This window comes from Salmo salar, chromosome ssa25, assembly GCF_905237065.1.
Source record: "Salmo salar chromosome ssa25, Ssal_v3.1, whole genome shotgun sequence".
NCBI classification, from domain to species: domain Eukaryota; kingdom Metazoa; phylum Chordata; class Actinopteri; order Salmoniformes; family Salmonidae; genus Salmo; species Salmo salar.
The window spans coordinates 40,811,723-40,828,918 of NC_059466.1; the positions used below are offsets into that span (position 1 = coordinate 40,811,723).

At 40.9% G+C, this 17,196-nt stretch overlaps 1 protein-coding gene and 1 non-coding gene across 2 annotated transcripts in view; one reads left to right on the forward strand and one right to left on the reverse strand.

The window, feature by feature from the left end:
* The first annotated feature begins 915 nt into the window (after positions 1-915).
* LOC123730684 (U1 spliceosomal RNA) lies at positions 916-1,079 on the forward strand. Its single transcript, XR_006762119.1, has one exon. It is a non-coding gene; the product is annotated as a U1 spliceosomal RNA (small nuclear RNA).
* A 10,648-nt stretch (positions 1,080-11,727) lies between these two features.
* Positions 11,728-17,196, reverse strand: part of LOC106586797 (mediator of RNA polymerase II transcription subunit 14) — a 37,791-nt gene continuing 32,322 nt past the window's right edge. The window contains exons 26-29 of the mRNA XM_014174464.2: positions 13,525-13,632; positions 13,099-13,224; positions 12,663-12,852; positions 11,728-12,525 (exon numbers count right to left, since the gene is read on the reverse strand). Of these exons, the coding sequence (XP_014029939.1) occupies positions 12,452-12,525; positions 12,663-12,852; positions 13,099-13,224; positions 13,525-13,632 (498 nt within the window). The 3' untranslated portion in view covers positions 11,728-12,451. The remainder of the gene's footprint in view (positions 12,526-12,662; positions 12,853-13,098; positions 13,225-13,524; positions 13,633-17,196) is intronic.

The window sequence follows — 17,196 nt, forward strand, 5'->3', positions numbered from 1 at the left end:
GGCGTTGGGCTGTAAGCACAACCCCCACCTGTGGACGTCGGGCCCTCATACCACCCTCATGGAGTCTGTTTCTGACCGTTTGAGCAGACACATGCACATTTGTGGCCTGCTGGAGGTCATTTTGCAGGGCTCTGGCAGTGCTCCTCCTGCTCCTCCTTGCACAAAGGCGGAGGTAGCGGTCCTGCTGCTGGGTTGTTGCCCTCCTACGGCCTCCTCCACGTCTCCTGATGTACTGGCCTGTCTCCTGGTAACGCCTCCATGCTCTGGACACTACGCTGACAGACACAGCAAACCTTCTTGCCACAGCTCGCATTGATGTGCCATCCTGGATGAGCTGCACTACCTGAGCCACTTGTGTGGGTTGTAGACTCCGTCTCATGCTACCACCAGAGTGAAAGCACCGCCAGCATTCAAAAGTGACCAAAACATCAGCCAGGAAGCATAGGAACTGAGAAGTGGTCTGTGGTTCCCACCTGCAGAACCACTCCTTTATTGGGGGTGTCTTGCTTATTGCCTATAATTTCCACCTGTTGTCTATTCCATTTGCACAACAGCATTTGAAATGTATTGTCAATCAGTGTTGCTTCCTAAGTGGACAGTTTGATTTCACAGAAGTGTCATTGACTTGGAGTTACATTGTGTTGTTTAAGTGTTCCCTTTATTTTTTTGAGCAGTGTATTAAAAAGTCATTGGTGATTTTTTTCTACAGTGTTGCATGATGGGAATCTAGTGGTTCACTGATATAATCTAGTAAACAAAATAAACTACTTTTTCACCACTCTGTCTGCAAGTGCATTCCTAAACGGCATTTAACGCCGGTCGAAGTGGCGTGATATTAGCAGAACACAAAGTAGTTACCGTCAGCCGAAAATGTTGGCACTGGAAAGACTTGCCCTCCACCGATGTGTATAACTCATACTTACCTGGCAAGGGAGATACCGTGATCAAGAAGGCGGTTCACCCAGGGCGAGGCTCAGCCATTGCACTCCGGCTGTGCTGACCCCTGCGAATTTCCCAAATGTGGAAATCTCGATTGCATAATTTATGGTAGTGGGGGACTGCGTTCGCGCTCGCCCCTGATGTCTTGTTTAATGATACAACTGTGGCTTGCCGACAGGTGTGAAGATCTTTGAAATCAATTGTCAAAGAGACTTTATGTTACGCTTAATCAAAAGGTGCAAACATCTGTTTGTAGCGAAACATGCTTGGCATTTTGTGGAAACATCATGTTGCGAAATGCAGCATGCTATTTATGACACGCTGGTACTTCAATCAAGACATGGTTGGGAAGCCGCTCTGGACCCCTACCCGTCATCATGTGTCATACGCGCCCCATGCGCTAACAATATGAAATTGTCCTTACATGCGCTCCTCCTTAGCACAGAGCAATGTAATAGGTTTTCTACATTCAGAACTTTCGTGTATTGATTCTGGCTAGTAGGATAGCTGCATGGGAAAGTGTTGCTAATGATGTATTTGTCCGAATTCATTGGATTTGTCCGTTTTTTTCCCCACAAGGCTGTGTGGAAAATATGCCCTTGCTTTGAAATGTTAGCAAGGTTAGTTTGATTTTGTGCTAAAAAGTGATGGCTACAGTATATGTAATTACTTGCAGTTTTTGAGTGAGCCAAAGTTCAAGCTGCTTATCTAATTGGTGAAAACGCAATGTCTGTTTATCACACTCACTTTGACTTCATATGCTGTACCATGAGTTAGTCTAACGGCTTACGGCCATACCAGCCTGAATACGCCCTCCGGTGAGTAAGACAGGTGCAGGTAATTACGCTGTAAGTGAGTGTTTGCTCGAGAGCTATTTGTTTGATATTCTTAGTTTTTTGACGGATAATATCTGATTTTGAATTCAAATAAGTTTAAGTTTAGTGAGTTTTTTCCCCCCTTGCAGTTCTGCTGCTTGGGGGTGAGTTTTTGAGACTTTTTCTGATTTCTTAATGACGGACAACATGGCAACGAATAATGGAACGGATAAAGACAAAGGCAATGCGCAAAGGACAAAATTTGGACCTGAAGGTGGCTTAAAATACGGCAAGGAACGAACGGTGGTGGTGGAATTGATAGGAGAAGACAAGATAACGACGATGGAATTACTAAGATCAATTAAAGATGTGTGCGGAGAGTTGGTGGGGTGCAGAATTAAAGGAGAAAGGAAATATGAAGTCACGATGCGGGATGCAAAAGGAAAAGAGCGTTTAATGGATGGGTTCAAGATCAAGAATACGAAGGTAATGGCAAGAGACGTGATGGCAAACGAACTCATAGTCTCGTTCATGAATTTGCCAGTCTATATAGAGGACGGAGCTATAGTAGACAAATTGCGGAGCTGGGGTGTAGCGGCCGTCTCGGAAATCAGAAGGAGAGTGTGGCCGGGGACGGAAATCGTAGATGGGACGAGATACTGTAAGGTCAAGTTCACAGACACCGTGCAGTCTTTGCCGTATTCCACTAAGTTTGAGACATTGGAGGGTGGCGAATATTTCAGGGTGATACATGACAAGCAGGTTAGGGTATGCCGCTTGTGTATCCAACCTGGACATATTTTAAAGGACTGCCCTGACTTTAGATGTTTTAAGTGAGTTAACCAGGGACACTATGCGAGGGAATGTGCTGGAGCGAGAGAGAGGGCCGTTTGCGCAGGATGTCGGAAGAGAACTGACGAGTGCAACTGTGGAGAGGTTGCAAATGAGGAGGAGAGCCAGGACCTCTTTATGGAAGCTGATGAAGCATCGCGAGGAGAAGAAGAGGATGGGAAAGAGAACGTGGAGGAAAGTGGAGAGATGCAGAAGATGGAGCAGAAGACGGACGAAACAGGGAGCAGCATGGGTTCAGAGATGAGAAGAGGGAGTTTCCAGGAGGAGGGGGAGATCGAGCTGGGTGGAGGCACTGGGGACGCACAGATTTTGGGGGAAGGCTCAGCCCTTGCGAGTACATCGGGGGGTGAAGATATGGAGGGGAGTTTGATTTTGACGACAGTACCAGAGACGGAGAGAGATACGGGGAGCACTTCGGGTGTGGGAGGAAATAAATTGAGTTGGTTGGACGATATGGACTTGGAGGAAATATCTGATACGGAAGATGGGGAAAAGATAGAAAGACTAAGGGAAAGATACAGGAAGAGGAAGATGACGGGGGGAGAGAAGAAGGATGGAGGAGGAAAGAAACAGGACAAAAGGTAGAGGACAATGAAGGTATACTTTTTCATTTTATTACTTTTTGAAATGGTAAATTTTGTGTCCTTAAATGTAAATGGGTTAAGGACAATGGATAAATTTCAAAATATAGTGCAAATGGAAAATGTGGATATCTTATGTCTACAAGAGACGCATTGGGACAATGATTGTGTATTGAAAATAAAACAAATATGGAGGGATTTTATTTTTGTTAATAATGGTAGAGGGAATTCTAGTGGGGTTGCTATTTTATTGAGGAAGGATGTGGTGGACAAAGTGGTACATGTACATGATGATAATAATGGGAGGATTTTAGTTTTAGATTTTGAGTATATGGATATGAAGTTTAGAATTATAAATGTTTATGCGCCAAATAACGAAATAGAGCGCAAGGTTTTATTTATTGAAGTGGGACGATGGAGTGTGGGAAATTGTATTGTGGTGGGGGATTTTAATGTGAAATTGGACAGATTAGATATGACAAGGGGAGCAGCTTTTAGAAATGATGCATCTAGAGGGGTTTTAAAGAAAATGATGTTTGAGAAAAAACTTATTGACATATGGAGAGATGACAATCCCGATAAACGAGAATTTTCGAGAAGGCAGGTGGTTTTAGGGGAATTAAAACAAACTAGAATAGATTTGATTTTAGTTAAAGAAAGTTTAAGGGATTTTATCAAAGATGTTAAGTATGTTTTTACAACTTTCAGTGATCATGCATGTTTAAGTTTCTCGGTGGGTTTAGACAAGGAAAGAATAGGAGGTGGTACGTGGTGTATGAATGCGAGTTATTTAGGGGATGAGGATTATTGTAAACAACTGAAATCTTTGATAACATGTGAAATGGAAGATAAGCAGAAAGGGGATGATAAGTGTTTATGGTGGGACAAGGTTAAGGAAAAAATAAAAGTGTTTAGTACAAGATATGCAAGGAAAAAGAGAGGCAGGATGAAAAGAAAAGAAAATTAGTTGAGAGCAAAATTGGATGAAGAAATGGGCAAATGTGACAGTGAACCTAATTATAATATAGAAAAGTTTTTAGAGTTGAAAGCAAAATTGAGTAAATATGACATGGATAGGTGTAAGGGGGCTATTATAAGAAGCAAAGCAAAGTATTTTTTGGAGGGGGAGAAATGCACCTCCTTTTTTCTTGGATTAGAGAAGAGTACTCAAAGAAGAACATATCTTAGACAGATTGAAAATGTGAAGGGGGAAGTAGTAGATGATTATGTAGAGATTTTAGAGACAGTGCAGAATTTTTATAAGGACTTATTTAAAAAAGGGGAGGTGGATGAGGGGTGTGTACAGGAGATTTTAGGTAGTGTGGAGGTGAAAATTAATGGAGAGGATAAATTGATGTGTGATGGGAAGATTACAGTAAATGAAGTTACGGATGCGATAAAAGGTTTACAGTTGAATAAGAGCCCTGGAGTAGATGGTATCATTGCAGAGTTTTATAAAATTTATGAAAGGCTTTTAGCACCTATTTTATTGGAGGTTTATCACTATATGGAGGAGAAGGATTGTGTATCAGAATCAATGGTGACAGGAATGATAACTATTTTATATAAAAACAAAGGGAGTAAGGTAAAATTGGAGAATTATAGGCCTATTAGTTTATTAAATGTGGATTACAAGATTTTAGCCAAAATCTTAGCGAATAGGATGAAGAGAGTTTTACATGATATTATTGCACCAACACAGAATTATAGTGTTCCTGGGAGAGATATAGCTGACACAATGAATACAATTAGAGACGTGATACACAAAATGAATGGGGATAAGATAGGGGGTATTGTTTTAAGCATAGATTTAAATAAGGCTTTTGATAGGGTAGAACATGATTTTATGTTTAGGGCCTTGGAAAGATTTGGTTTTGGTAATAAAATAATAAGGTGGATTAAATTATTATATAGAAATGCAAAAAGTAGGGTGAAATGCAATGGGGTTTTAACTGATTCTTTTACCCTGGAGAGATCTGTGAGACAGGGATGTCCTTTATCTGCTTTACTTTATGTTTTATCAGCTGAACCTTTAGCGGCTTTTCTTAAGAAGGATAATTTTATTAATTGTGTACAGACTCCACAGAAGGGTTCAAGTTTGATTCACCAATATGCAGATGACACAACTATAACAGTTAGAGATGAGGATAGTGTAAAAAGGGTAATAGAAGGTTTTAAAGTATATGGAAGAGCATCAGGAGCAAAAGTTAATATGGAAAAGTCTGTTGTAATGTATATTGGAAAGTAAATGAGGGGAATTTTCCTTTTAAAGAGGTCAAAGATTATTTTAAGGTGTTAGGAGTTTTTATAGGAGTAAAAGAAAAGGAAGCTAGAGATTTGACATGGAGTGGGGTGATAAATAAAGTCAGGAAGGTTGTAAATATGTGGAAGGGGAGGTTGTTAAAATTAAAGGGGAAGGTTATTGTTATAAATTCTTTACTGATGTCAATTTTTGTTCATGTCATGAATGTACTAGATGTGCCAGAATGGGTTTTAACTGAAATGAATAAGATTTTAGTTGATTTTTTATGGGATGGGAAGGGGGTGAAAATCGCTTTTAAAACATTGATTGCAGGTTATGAGGAGGGGGGGCTTGAAGTTAGTGGATCTAAAGGTGAGGAAAATAGCGATAAGAGTGAAAATGGTTCGGAAGTATTTATATGGAGAATTAGATTACGGGTGGAAAACGTTTTTTACAGAGTATTTGCAGGAGGTTGGGAGGATCGGGGATAATGGTTTATTAATGTGTGTAAAACAAGAAATGTTGGGAAAAATACCTTTGTTTTATAAGGAAGTTTTTGAGGCTTGGGGACACTTTTTACCACACATTTCCTATGAATGTAACATTTTGGAAAATATTTTAAACCAGCCAATCTTTTTGAATCCAAAGATCAAGTATAATAATGCAATGTTGTATTGTAAATATTTTATGAGAGCTGGGATGAGACAGATTGGTGATATTCTATATGAGGTCATTCCGGGGTTTCTACCGGTACACGCTATTTATGACAATGTAATTGAGGTAGATGATGACATAAGCAAAACTACAGTAGAAAATATGTATAAGAGAATTCTGGGGTGTATTCCGGAGGAGTGGGTGGTTTTAATAAATACAGAGGTGGTTAAGAGAGCTAGGGGTTTACCGGTTTTATTTTATGAAAAAAATGGAGTGAAACATGATTTGTCAGGCTTGAAAGTTAAAACAGTCTATAGTAAATGTATTTTAAAAGAGATAAAAGTTCCTGCTTCAGAGAAAGTGTGGTCGGAGGTCTTTGTAGATTTGGATGTGAAATCAATATGGAAGAATGTTAATGTAAAATGGAATTCCATAGAATGTGAAGATAATGATTTTAAAATAAAACATAATAGGATTTTTACTAATGTGGTTCTACATCAAATCAACAGAAATATTAAGAGAGAATGTGACATTTGTCATATAGGGGTGGAAAACTTTTTGCACTTTTTCATTGAATGTAGTAGATTAAGAGGGTTTCATGAATTTCTAAAGGAGCTTTTAGTAAAACATTGGGGGGAGGAGATTTTTAATGGGGTGGAATGGAGGAGATTTTTTCTTTTTGGTATAAATGGGAAAAGTAAAGTTTTGAACTTTAATTTGGTTAATTATGTTTTAAGTCATGCTCGATATGCTGTAAGATTAAGAAGGAACTTGGGTCATTATGAAGGAAAATGTGTGAGTGTGGAGGTACTTTTTAAGAGTATGTTGGAGAAAAATATAGAGATAATACATAGATATGGTGGATGCAACTTTGAAAAGCAATTTGTGTGGGGGAGTACATTTATTCGAATTTCATCAAATGGAAAACTTGTGTTTAATTATTAATTGGATTTAATTGTTAATTGATTGTATTTTCTTTCTGATTTTGTAAAGGGTGAATTGTTCACCTTTTAATTATGATTGAAACGATGTAAAATTGTCTGTTTCTCATAATAAAATATATTTAAAAAAAAATACGCCCGATCTCGTCTGATCTCGGAAGCTAAGCAGGGTCGGGCCTGGTTAGTACTTGGATGGGAGACCGCCTGGGAATACCAGGTGCTGTAAGCTTTTTCTCCACTAGGGTGTGCTCTTGCGTCATTTCATCAGCAACACTGCCTTGTAGTGACCTTTTGATGCTGAATTGACTACATTTCTTTCTTTTTACATTTTAGTCATTTTTAGCAGACGCTCTTATCCATACATTTCATACATTCCCCCCCCCGTACTAAATGCAGCTTCTGTGGGTTAGCCTCCCCTGCCCTTTTAATACGATCAAAGTTCTTTGTGTTGTCAGGGAGCAACTGCCTTTATTTATAAGACAAATAAGAATATTGTTACTGAATGCAGCTTGTGTGTGCTTTGTGCTCCCTCGCCCTGTTCAAATGATCAAAGGAAATAATGCTGCTGAGTGGAACTGGACTGGTGTCTGATGGCCCTGTGCTTTCCATGGTGGAATTAGAACCGTTTTTTTAACGGTGTAAATCAAAAGCACAAAAGAATGTGAGATGTTATTGATAATAAATCAATTGGTTTCATGCATTTGTCTCTCTCCCTGTGTGTGTGTGTGTGTGTGTGTGTGTGTGTGTGTGTGTGTGTGTGTGTGTGTGTGTGTGTGTGTGTGTGTGTGTGTGTGTGTGTGTGTGTGTGTGTGTGTGTGTGTGTGTGTGTGTGTGTGTGTGTGTGTGTGTGTGTGTGTGTGTGTGTGTGTGTGTGTGTGTGTGTGTGAGAGAGAGAGAACGTGATTGTATTTCGTCATATCTACTTCTCTGATAGAGTTCAGTGTGTGAATCTACTTCTCTGATAGAGTTCAGTGTGTGAAATCGGAGGGCCTGTTGTCCGGACCTCTAGCAGTCTCTATGGGGGTGCCACAGGGTTCAATTCTCGGGCCGACTCTTTTCAATGATGTCGCTCTTGCTGCTGGTGATTCTCTGATCCACCTCTACACAGACAACACCATTCTGTATACTTCTGGCCCTTGTTTGGACACTGTGTTAACTAACCTCCAGACATGCTTCATTGCCATACAACTCTCCTTCTGTGGCCTCCAACTGCTCTTAAATGCAAGTAAAACTAAATGCATGCCCTTCAACCGATCGCTGCCCGCACCTACTCATCCGTCCAGCATCACTACTCTGGTCGGTTCTGACGTAGAATATGTGGACAACTACAAATACCTAGGTGTCTGGTTAGACTGTAAACTCTCCAATCCTAAATTAAATCTAGAATCGGCTTCCTATTTTGCAACAAAGCATCCTTCACTCATGCACATAAAACTTACCATCCTACCGATCCTTGACTTCGGCGATGTTATTTACAAAATAGCCTCCAACACTCTATTCAACAAATTGGATGCAGTCTATCACAGTGCCATCCGTTTCATCACCAAAGCCCCATCCATATACTACCCACTACTGCGACCTGTACGCTCTTGTTGGCTGGCCCTCACTTCATACTCGTCGCCAAACCCACTGGCTCCAGGTCATCTACAAGTCTTTGCTAGGTAAAGCCCCGCCGTATCTCAGTTCACTGGTCACCATAGCAGCACCCACCCGTAGCACGCGCTCCAGCAGGTATATCTCACTGGTCACCCCCAAAGCCAATTCCTCCTTTGGCCTCCTTTCCTTCCAGTTCTCTTCTGCCAATGACTGGAAGGAACTGCAAAAATCACTGAAGCTGGAGACACATATCTCCCTCACTAGCTTTAAGCACCAGCTGTCAGAGCAGCTCACAGATCACTGCACCTGTACATAGCCCATCCTACTACCTCATCCCCATACAGTATTTATTTATTTATTATTCTTGCTCCTTTGCACCCCAGTATCTCTACTTGCACATTCATCTTCTGCACATCTACCATTCCAATGTTTAATTGGTATATTGTAATTACTTCGCCACCATGGCCTACCCCTTATCTTACCTAATTTGCACACACTGTATATATACTTTTTTTCTACTGTATTATTGACTGTATGTTTGTTTATTCCATGTGTAACTCTGTGTTGTTGTATGTGTGAAACTGCTTTGCTTTATCTTGGCCAGGTCGCAGTTGTAAATGAGAACTTGTTCTCAACTAGCCTACCTGGTTAAATAAAGGTGAAAATATATATATATATAGTTACATAATCTTAATTCCATTCCTTTACTTAGATTTTTGTGTGTATTGTTGTGAAATTGTTAGATATTACTGCACTGTTGGAGCTAGAAACACAAGCATTTCGCTACACCCGCAATAACATCTGTTAAACATCCAATACAATTGGATTTGATTTGGAGGTCAGGTGTGATGTCATAGCTAGATTAACACATAGAATAGAATAGAACTTTGGCATCACCTTACATTAAAATGATCACATACATTTCTATCTGTAATAAAGCACTTTTGTGGGGAAAAAACTAATTATAATTGGCATGGCCTGGCTGCCAAGTGGGTGGCCCTATGCCTTCCAAGGACCACCCCACCCCTGCCCAGTCATGTTAAATTATTTTCCTTATATGAACTGCAACTCAGTAAAATCTTTGAAATTATTGCATGTTGCATATATATTTTTGTTCTTATATATATATATATAATATATAACACACACACACACATATATATATATATACTGCTCAAAAAAATAAAGGGAACACTTAAACAACACAATGTAACTCCAAGTCAATCACACTTCTGTGAAATCAAACTGTCCACTTAGGAAGCAACACTGATTGACAATACATTTCACATGCTGTGTGCAAATGGAATAGACAACAGGTGGAAATTATAGGCAATAAGCAAGACACCCCCAATAAAGGAGTGGTTCTGCAGGTGGGAACCACAGACCACTTCTCAGTTCCTATGCTTCCTGGCTGATGTTTTGGTCACTTCTGAATGCTGGCGGTGCTCTCACTCTTGTGGTAGCATGAGACGGAGTCTACAACCCACACAAGTGGCTCAGGTAGTGCAGCTCATCCTTGATGGCACATCAAGGGCGAGCTGTGGCAGAAAGGTTTGCTGTGTCTGTCAGCGTAGTGTCCAGAGCATGGAGGCGCTACCAGGAGACAGGCCAGTACATCAGGAGACGTGGAGGAGGCCGTAGGAGGGCAACAACCCAGCAGCAGGACCGCTACCTCCGCCTTTGTGCAAGGAGGAGCAGGAGGAGCACTGCCAGAGCCCTGCAAAATGACCTCCAGCAGGCCACAAATGTGCATGTGTCTGCTCAAACGGTCAGAAACAGACTCCATGAGGGTGGTATGAGGGCCCGACGTCCACAGGTGGGGGTTGTGCTTACAGCCCAACGCCGTGCAGGACGTTTGGCATTTGCCAGAGAACACCAAGATTGGCAAATTCGCCACTGGCGCCCTGTGCTCTTCACAGATGAAAGCAGGTTCACACTGAGCACATGACAGACGTGACAGAGTCTGGAGACGCCGTGGAGAACGTTCTGCTGCCTGCAACATCCTCCAGAATGACCGGTTTGGCGGTGGGTCAGTCATGGTGTGGGGTGGCATTTCTTTGGGGGGCCGCACAGCCCTCCATGTGCTCGCCAGAGGTAGCCTGACTGCCATTAGGTACCGAGATGAGATCCTCAGACCCCTTGTGAGACCATATGCTGGTGCAGTTGGCCCTGGGTTCCTCCTAATGCAAGACAATGCTAGACCTCATGTGGCTGGAGTGTGTCAGCAGTTCCTGCAAGAGGAAGGCATTGATGCTATGGACTGGCCCGCCCGTTCCCCAGACCTGAATCCAATTGAGCACATCTGGGACATCATGTCTCGCTCCATCCACCAACACCACGTTGCACCACAGACTTTCCAGGAGTTGGCGGATGCTTTAGTCCAGGTCTGGGAGGAGATCCCTCAGGAGACCATCTGCCACCTCGTCAGGAGCATGCCCAGGCGTTGTAGGGAGGTCATACAGGCACGTGGAGGCCACACACACTACTGAGCCTCATTTTGACTTGTTTTAAGGACATTACATCAAACTTGGATCAGCCTGTAGTGTGGTTTTCCACTTTCATTTTGAGTGACTCCAAATCCAGACCTCCATGGGTTGATTGGATTTCCATTGATTATTTGTGTGATTTTGTTGTCAGCACATTCAACTATGTAAAGAAAAAAGTATTTAATAAGATTATTTAATTCATTCAGATCTAGGATGTGTTATTTTAGTGTTCCCTTTATTTTTTTGAGCAGTGTATATATACACACACACACACACACACACACACACACACACACATACATACATACATATATATATATATACAGTACCAGTCAAATGTTTGGACACACCTACTCATTCAAGGGTTTTTCTTCACTATTATTGTAGAATAATAGTGAAGACAGCCAAACTATGAAATAACACATGCATTATTGTTTAGTAACCAAAGTGTTAAAATCAAAATATATTTTATATTTGAGATTCTTCAAAGTATATGTATATAGACATAAATAAATCACACCCATTTTCAATCCAGCAGCTTTCAGTGTAATTGTCATTCACCATAGAGAATGGATTTTGAAAAAATATAAACAAATAAAAACACAAGTTGACCAAAATAAGTCATTTTTTAAATTGGTTTATTAAATAGTAATCAAAGATTGACTGTATCTTCATTCAGGACTCAAAAGCAGTCATAATACAATACAGCTGGCTTATAAAGTTTGTCACAGTTTTACAGTGTTCAAAGTGACCCGTTTGAACTAGGAAGGGACTAGGTTTGACATCATAAAGGGAAAAATACATTTAAATAGTGTACTAAGATACAATTCATCCCCAGTACCACAACAGTATTGATATCTTGCGTTATAAAAAAGAACAAATGTGAATTCATGCTCTAGCAAAAGTCATTATTATTCTTTTCAATGCTGAAATTTACAACAATGTGCATCTTTAGGTAAACACCCATATTCTTAATTTGTGAATCCTTTGATAAGAAGTGCATCTGGAGGGAAAAAAATACATATTTTTGAAGTTCTTCCTACAATGAAAACTTCTCTTTTTCAAGATACACACTCCTTTATTTGGGTCATGAATGTGTTCTTCATCAAGACTAAAAACTGTGTGATGGTTCTGCATAATTCTGCTCCCTTTTTTGACAGAAAACGAACTGTACATCAGTTGTAGGTCGGTTGGCTGAGGCAGAGAGATATGTTGCATTAGGAAACCCAGTGGGCTCACGTCATCTCCAGTTCATTAGACTCCAGAAAGGAACCTTTCCCTGTTCCAGAATGGGACCATATTCAGTTGTGTTCCCGTTCTGGTTCCATTTCCGACTAAGGAGGTGCTACTGACGACCACCAGGGGTCAGGTTGAGGTTGGCCATGAGCTCGTGAACTGAGGCAAAGATAGTGCACTCACCTGAGAGGAGACAAAAACACCAATGTCAATATAATACCCCCCCTAAAAATAACATGTTGTATTTATTTTCTGTCAGAATGTTCCAATCAAATCTTTCAGTCTATCTTCTATTTGTGTGTGCAGACAATCCCACTGACCCTGTCGTGCTGGGTGCAGCTCGCTGAACCTCTTGAGGATGTTGGAGACCATAAGTGCTGCTGCCCCAGAGGAGGAGTGTTGTCTGGGGATGTCAGCCTGCTGGGTCAGGCCCGTGGCCATGTCGTATACGATGGGAACAATGATGTTGACCGGCTCCTGGGGCAGCGGCAGCCTCTGGGTCAGCTGGAGCTGAAGGGGAGAATACAGGGAGAGCATAGGGTTAGTTATACTTCACACAATTTCAGTGCAAGTCAATGGAATTGTAAGATGGGTTGTAACACCTACGAAACTGATATGCAGCTATGACAACTGACTAAACTACAATACAGGGGAAGGATGAAAGCCAGCAAACAGAGACTGACAACAGGTGAGTGGACAATGGCCAATAAACTGCTTAAATTAAAACTAATCAGGCAAGGGAAAACCAGTACTTACGAAGAAGAGCATTTTGGACTTGAGCACCACAGCGATGGTTCCTGGGGGTGCGATGGGAGGGGCGCTGGGGGGGATGGTAAGACAAAACTGGACATTCCACTTTAACTGGGTGGCCTGGTCAGGGAACTGGAGAGGGGGACAGAAGTTAGAGAGCCACCTACACAATCAATTACACATATTTATTTATCTCGCAGACAGGCAGAAACACACATCACCAGCCCCTTTATATTCTTAACTGACACAAATATATCTATGGGGTACCCCACACACACACACACACACACACACACACACACACACACACACACACACACACACACACACACACACACACACACACACACACACACACACACACACACACACACACACACACACACACACACACACACACACACACACACACACACAGGAAAAGGACCTCACCAGTTCAAGCTTCATGATGCGGACACAGTCCCTGAGGATGTTGGTGGGGGCGCCCAGCAGCTTGGTGAAGGCATTCAGCGTGTTGTACTTGAATGGTGGGCCGGCCACCTTGAGAGGAGGACAAAGAAGGGGAAGGAGGAGAGGAAAAAGGAGGAGAGGGAGAGGATAAAGGAAGGGAAAGGGAGATAAAAATGATAAAAAAGAGTGAGTCATTTAAATAAAATGTTATTGGTCACATAAACGTGATAAGCAGATGTTATTGCGGGTGTAGCGAAATTCTTGTGCTTCTAGCACCGACAGTGCAGTAATATCTAACATTTAACTTTTCAGGCAAAGCCTAATAGCACACAACACACACATTTATTCCTGCACTTAATGAAGATAAAGAGAGACCTCCAACCAATTAACAGGTTCAGCTTTCCAACAGACTTTTCCAGCTTCAGATTCAAAATGACCTGCTATGGAGGTCAGTTCACCCAGCGTTTCTCTTTATCAGAAATCTTGGCTTTAGTTCCACGTTTTCGGTCAGAGACATACAGTGCATTCGAAACGTATTTAGACCCCTCAACTTTTTTCTTATTTTACTCAAAGCCAGTGTCATGTCATTAGTAAAGATTGAAACAAGTAATGGGCCTAGACTGCTGCCCTGGGGAATTCCTGATTCTACCAGGATTATGTTGGAGAGGTTTCCATTAAAGAACACCCTCTGTGTTCTGTTTGACAGGTAACTCTTTATCCACAATATAGCAGGGGGTGTAAAGCCATAACACATGTTTTTTCCAGCAGCAGACTATGATCGATAATGTCAAAAGCCGCACTGAAATCTAACAAAATTTACCACAGGTGGACTCCAATGAAGTTGTAGAAACATCTCAAGGATGACAAATGGAAACAGGATGCACCTGAGCTCAATTTCGAGTCTCATAGCAAAGGGTCTGAATACTTACGTAAATAAGGTATCTGTTTTAATTTTTTTAATACATTTCCACCAAAAACAAAACTGTTTTCGCTTTGTCATTATGGGGTATTGTGTGTAGTAGATGGATTAAATTAAATAAATAAAATCTCATACATTTTAGAATAAGGCTGTAACGTAACAAAATGTGGATAAAGTCAAGGAGTCTGAATACTTTCCGAATGTATGTATGTATGTATGTATGTATGTATGTATGTAGTCGGAAGTTTACATACACTTAGGTTGGAGTCATTGAAACTCGTTTTTCAACCACTCCACAAATTTCTTGTTAACAAACTACAGTCTTGGCAAGTTGGATAGGACATCTACTTTGTGCATGACACAAGTCATTTTTCTAACAATTGTTTATAGACAGATTATTTCACTTATAATTCACTGTATCACAATTCCAGTGGGTCACAAGACTACATACACTAAGTTGACTGTGCCTTTAAACAACATGGAACATTCCAGAAAATGATGTCATGGCTTTAGAAGCTTCTAATAGGCTAATTGACATCATTTTAGTCAATTGGAGGTGTACCTGTGGATGTATTTCAAGGCCTACCTTCAAACTCAGTGCCTCTTTGCTTTACATCATGGGAAAATCAGAAGAAATCAGCCAAGACCTCAGAAAAAAAATGGTAGACCTCCACAAGTCTGGTTCAACCTTGGGAGCAATTTCCAAACGCCTGAAGGTACCACGTTCATCTGTACAAACAATAGTACGCAAGTATAAACACTATGGGACCACGCAGCCATCGTACCGCTCAGGAAGGAGACCCGTTCTGTCTCCTAGAGATGAACGTACTTTGGTGCGAGAAGTGCAAATCAATCCCAGAACAACAGCAAAGGACCTTGTGAAGATGCTGGAGGAAACAGGTACAAAAGTATCTATATCCACAGTAAAATGAGTCCTATATTGACATAAACTGAAAGGCCGCTCAGAAAGGAAGGAGCCACTGTTCCAAAACCGCCAGAAAAAAGCCAGACTACGGTTTGCAACTGCACATGGGGACAAAGATCGTGCTTTTTGGAGAAATGTCCTCTGGTCTGATGAAACAAAAATAGAGCTGTTTGGCCATAATGACCATCATTATGTTTGGAGGAAAAAGGGGGACGCTTGCAAGCCGAAGAACACCATCCCAACCGAGAAGCACGGGGGTGGCAGCATCATGTTATGGGGGTGCTTTGCTGCAGGAGGGACTGGTGCACTTCACAAAATAGATGGCATCATGAGGCAGGAAAATTATGTTGATATATTGAAGCAACATCTCAAGAATTCAGTCAGGAAGTTAAAGCTTGGTCGCAAATGGGTCTTCCAAATGGACAATGACGCCAAGCATACTTCCAAAGTTGTGGCAAAATGGCTTAAGGACAACCAAGTCAAGGTATTGGAGTGGCCATCACAAAGCCCTGACCTCAATCCTATAGAAAATGTGTGGGCAGAACTGAAAAAGTGTGTGCGAGCAAGGAGGCCTACAAACCTGACTCAGTTACACCAGCTCTGTCAGGAGGAATGGGTCAAAATTCACCCAACTTACTGTGGGAAGCTTGTGGAAGGCTACCCGAAACATTTGACCAAAGTTAAACAATTTAAAGGCATTGCTACCAAATACTAATTGAGTGTATGTAAACTTCTGACCCACTGGGAATGTGATGAAAGAAATAAAAGCTGAAATAAACACACGCACGCAAGTTTGGGGTCACTTAGAAATGTCCTTGTTTTTGAAAGAAAAGCACATTTTTTGTCCATTAAAATAACATCTAATTGATCAGAAATACAGTGTAGACATTGTTAATGTTGTAAATGACTATTGTAGCTGGAAACGGCAGATTTTTTATGGAATATCTACAAAGGCGTAGAGTCCCATTATCAGCAACCATCTCTCCTGTGTTCCAATGGCATGTTGTGTTAGCTAATCCAAGTTTATAATTTTAAAAGGCTAATTGATCATTAGAAAACCAGGTGACTACCTCATGAAGCTGGTTGAGAGAATGCCAATAGTGCGCAAAGCTGTCATCAAGGCAAACGGTGGCTACGTTGAAGAATCTCAAATCTAAAATATATTTTCATTTGTTTAACCCTTTTTTGGTTACTACATGATTCCATATGTGTTATTTCATAGTTTTGATGTCTTCTCTACTATTCTACAATGTAGAAAATAGTAAAAAATAAAGAAAAACCCTTGAATGAGTAGGTTTGTCCAAGCTTTTGACTGGTACTGTAATTACAGCCATTTTGTTTCTTACTTTCTCTGACTGAAAAGATCATTTACTGAAAAAAACGTATAACAAACTCCCAACACCAACACGTGAAAAAGAACGAGGGAATGTTTACTAGTTGCTCAGGCGGGAAAGGGGAAGTCAGATGTGTGGAAGACATTTGACTTAGTTGTGGAAACTAATGGAGATCCAGAAAAAGGAGGGTATAGGAGCAAGCGCTGCATGAGTATTGTGTGCCAAACAGGTGCTGTTATATTAATTATTATTATTTCTGACCATTTGGAACGGTTTTAAAAAACTAAATAAATTGGAGTATTATCTAACGCAAAAATTATAATATATAAATCCTTTATTACAGCAAAGACTAGAAACAGTTGCATTCATCATGAATTGCGGTTTATTTATTGTTTAGTCTAATTACCAAAGCGCCCTTTGTTATTTCATAAAAAAAATGCTTGATTGCATTTCAAAGCATGAATGACTCGTATACT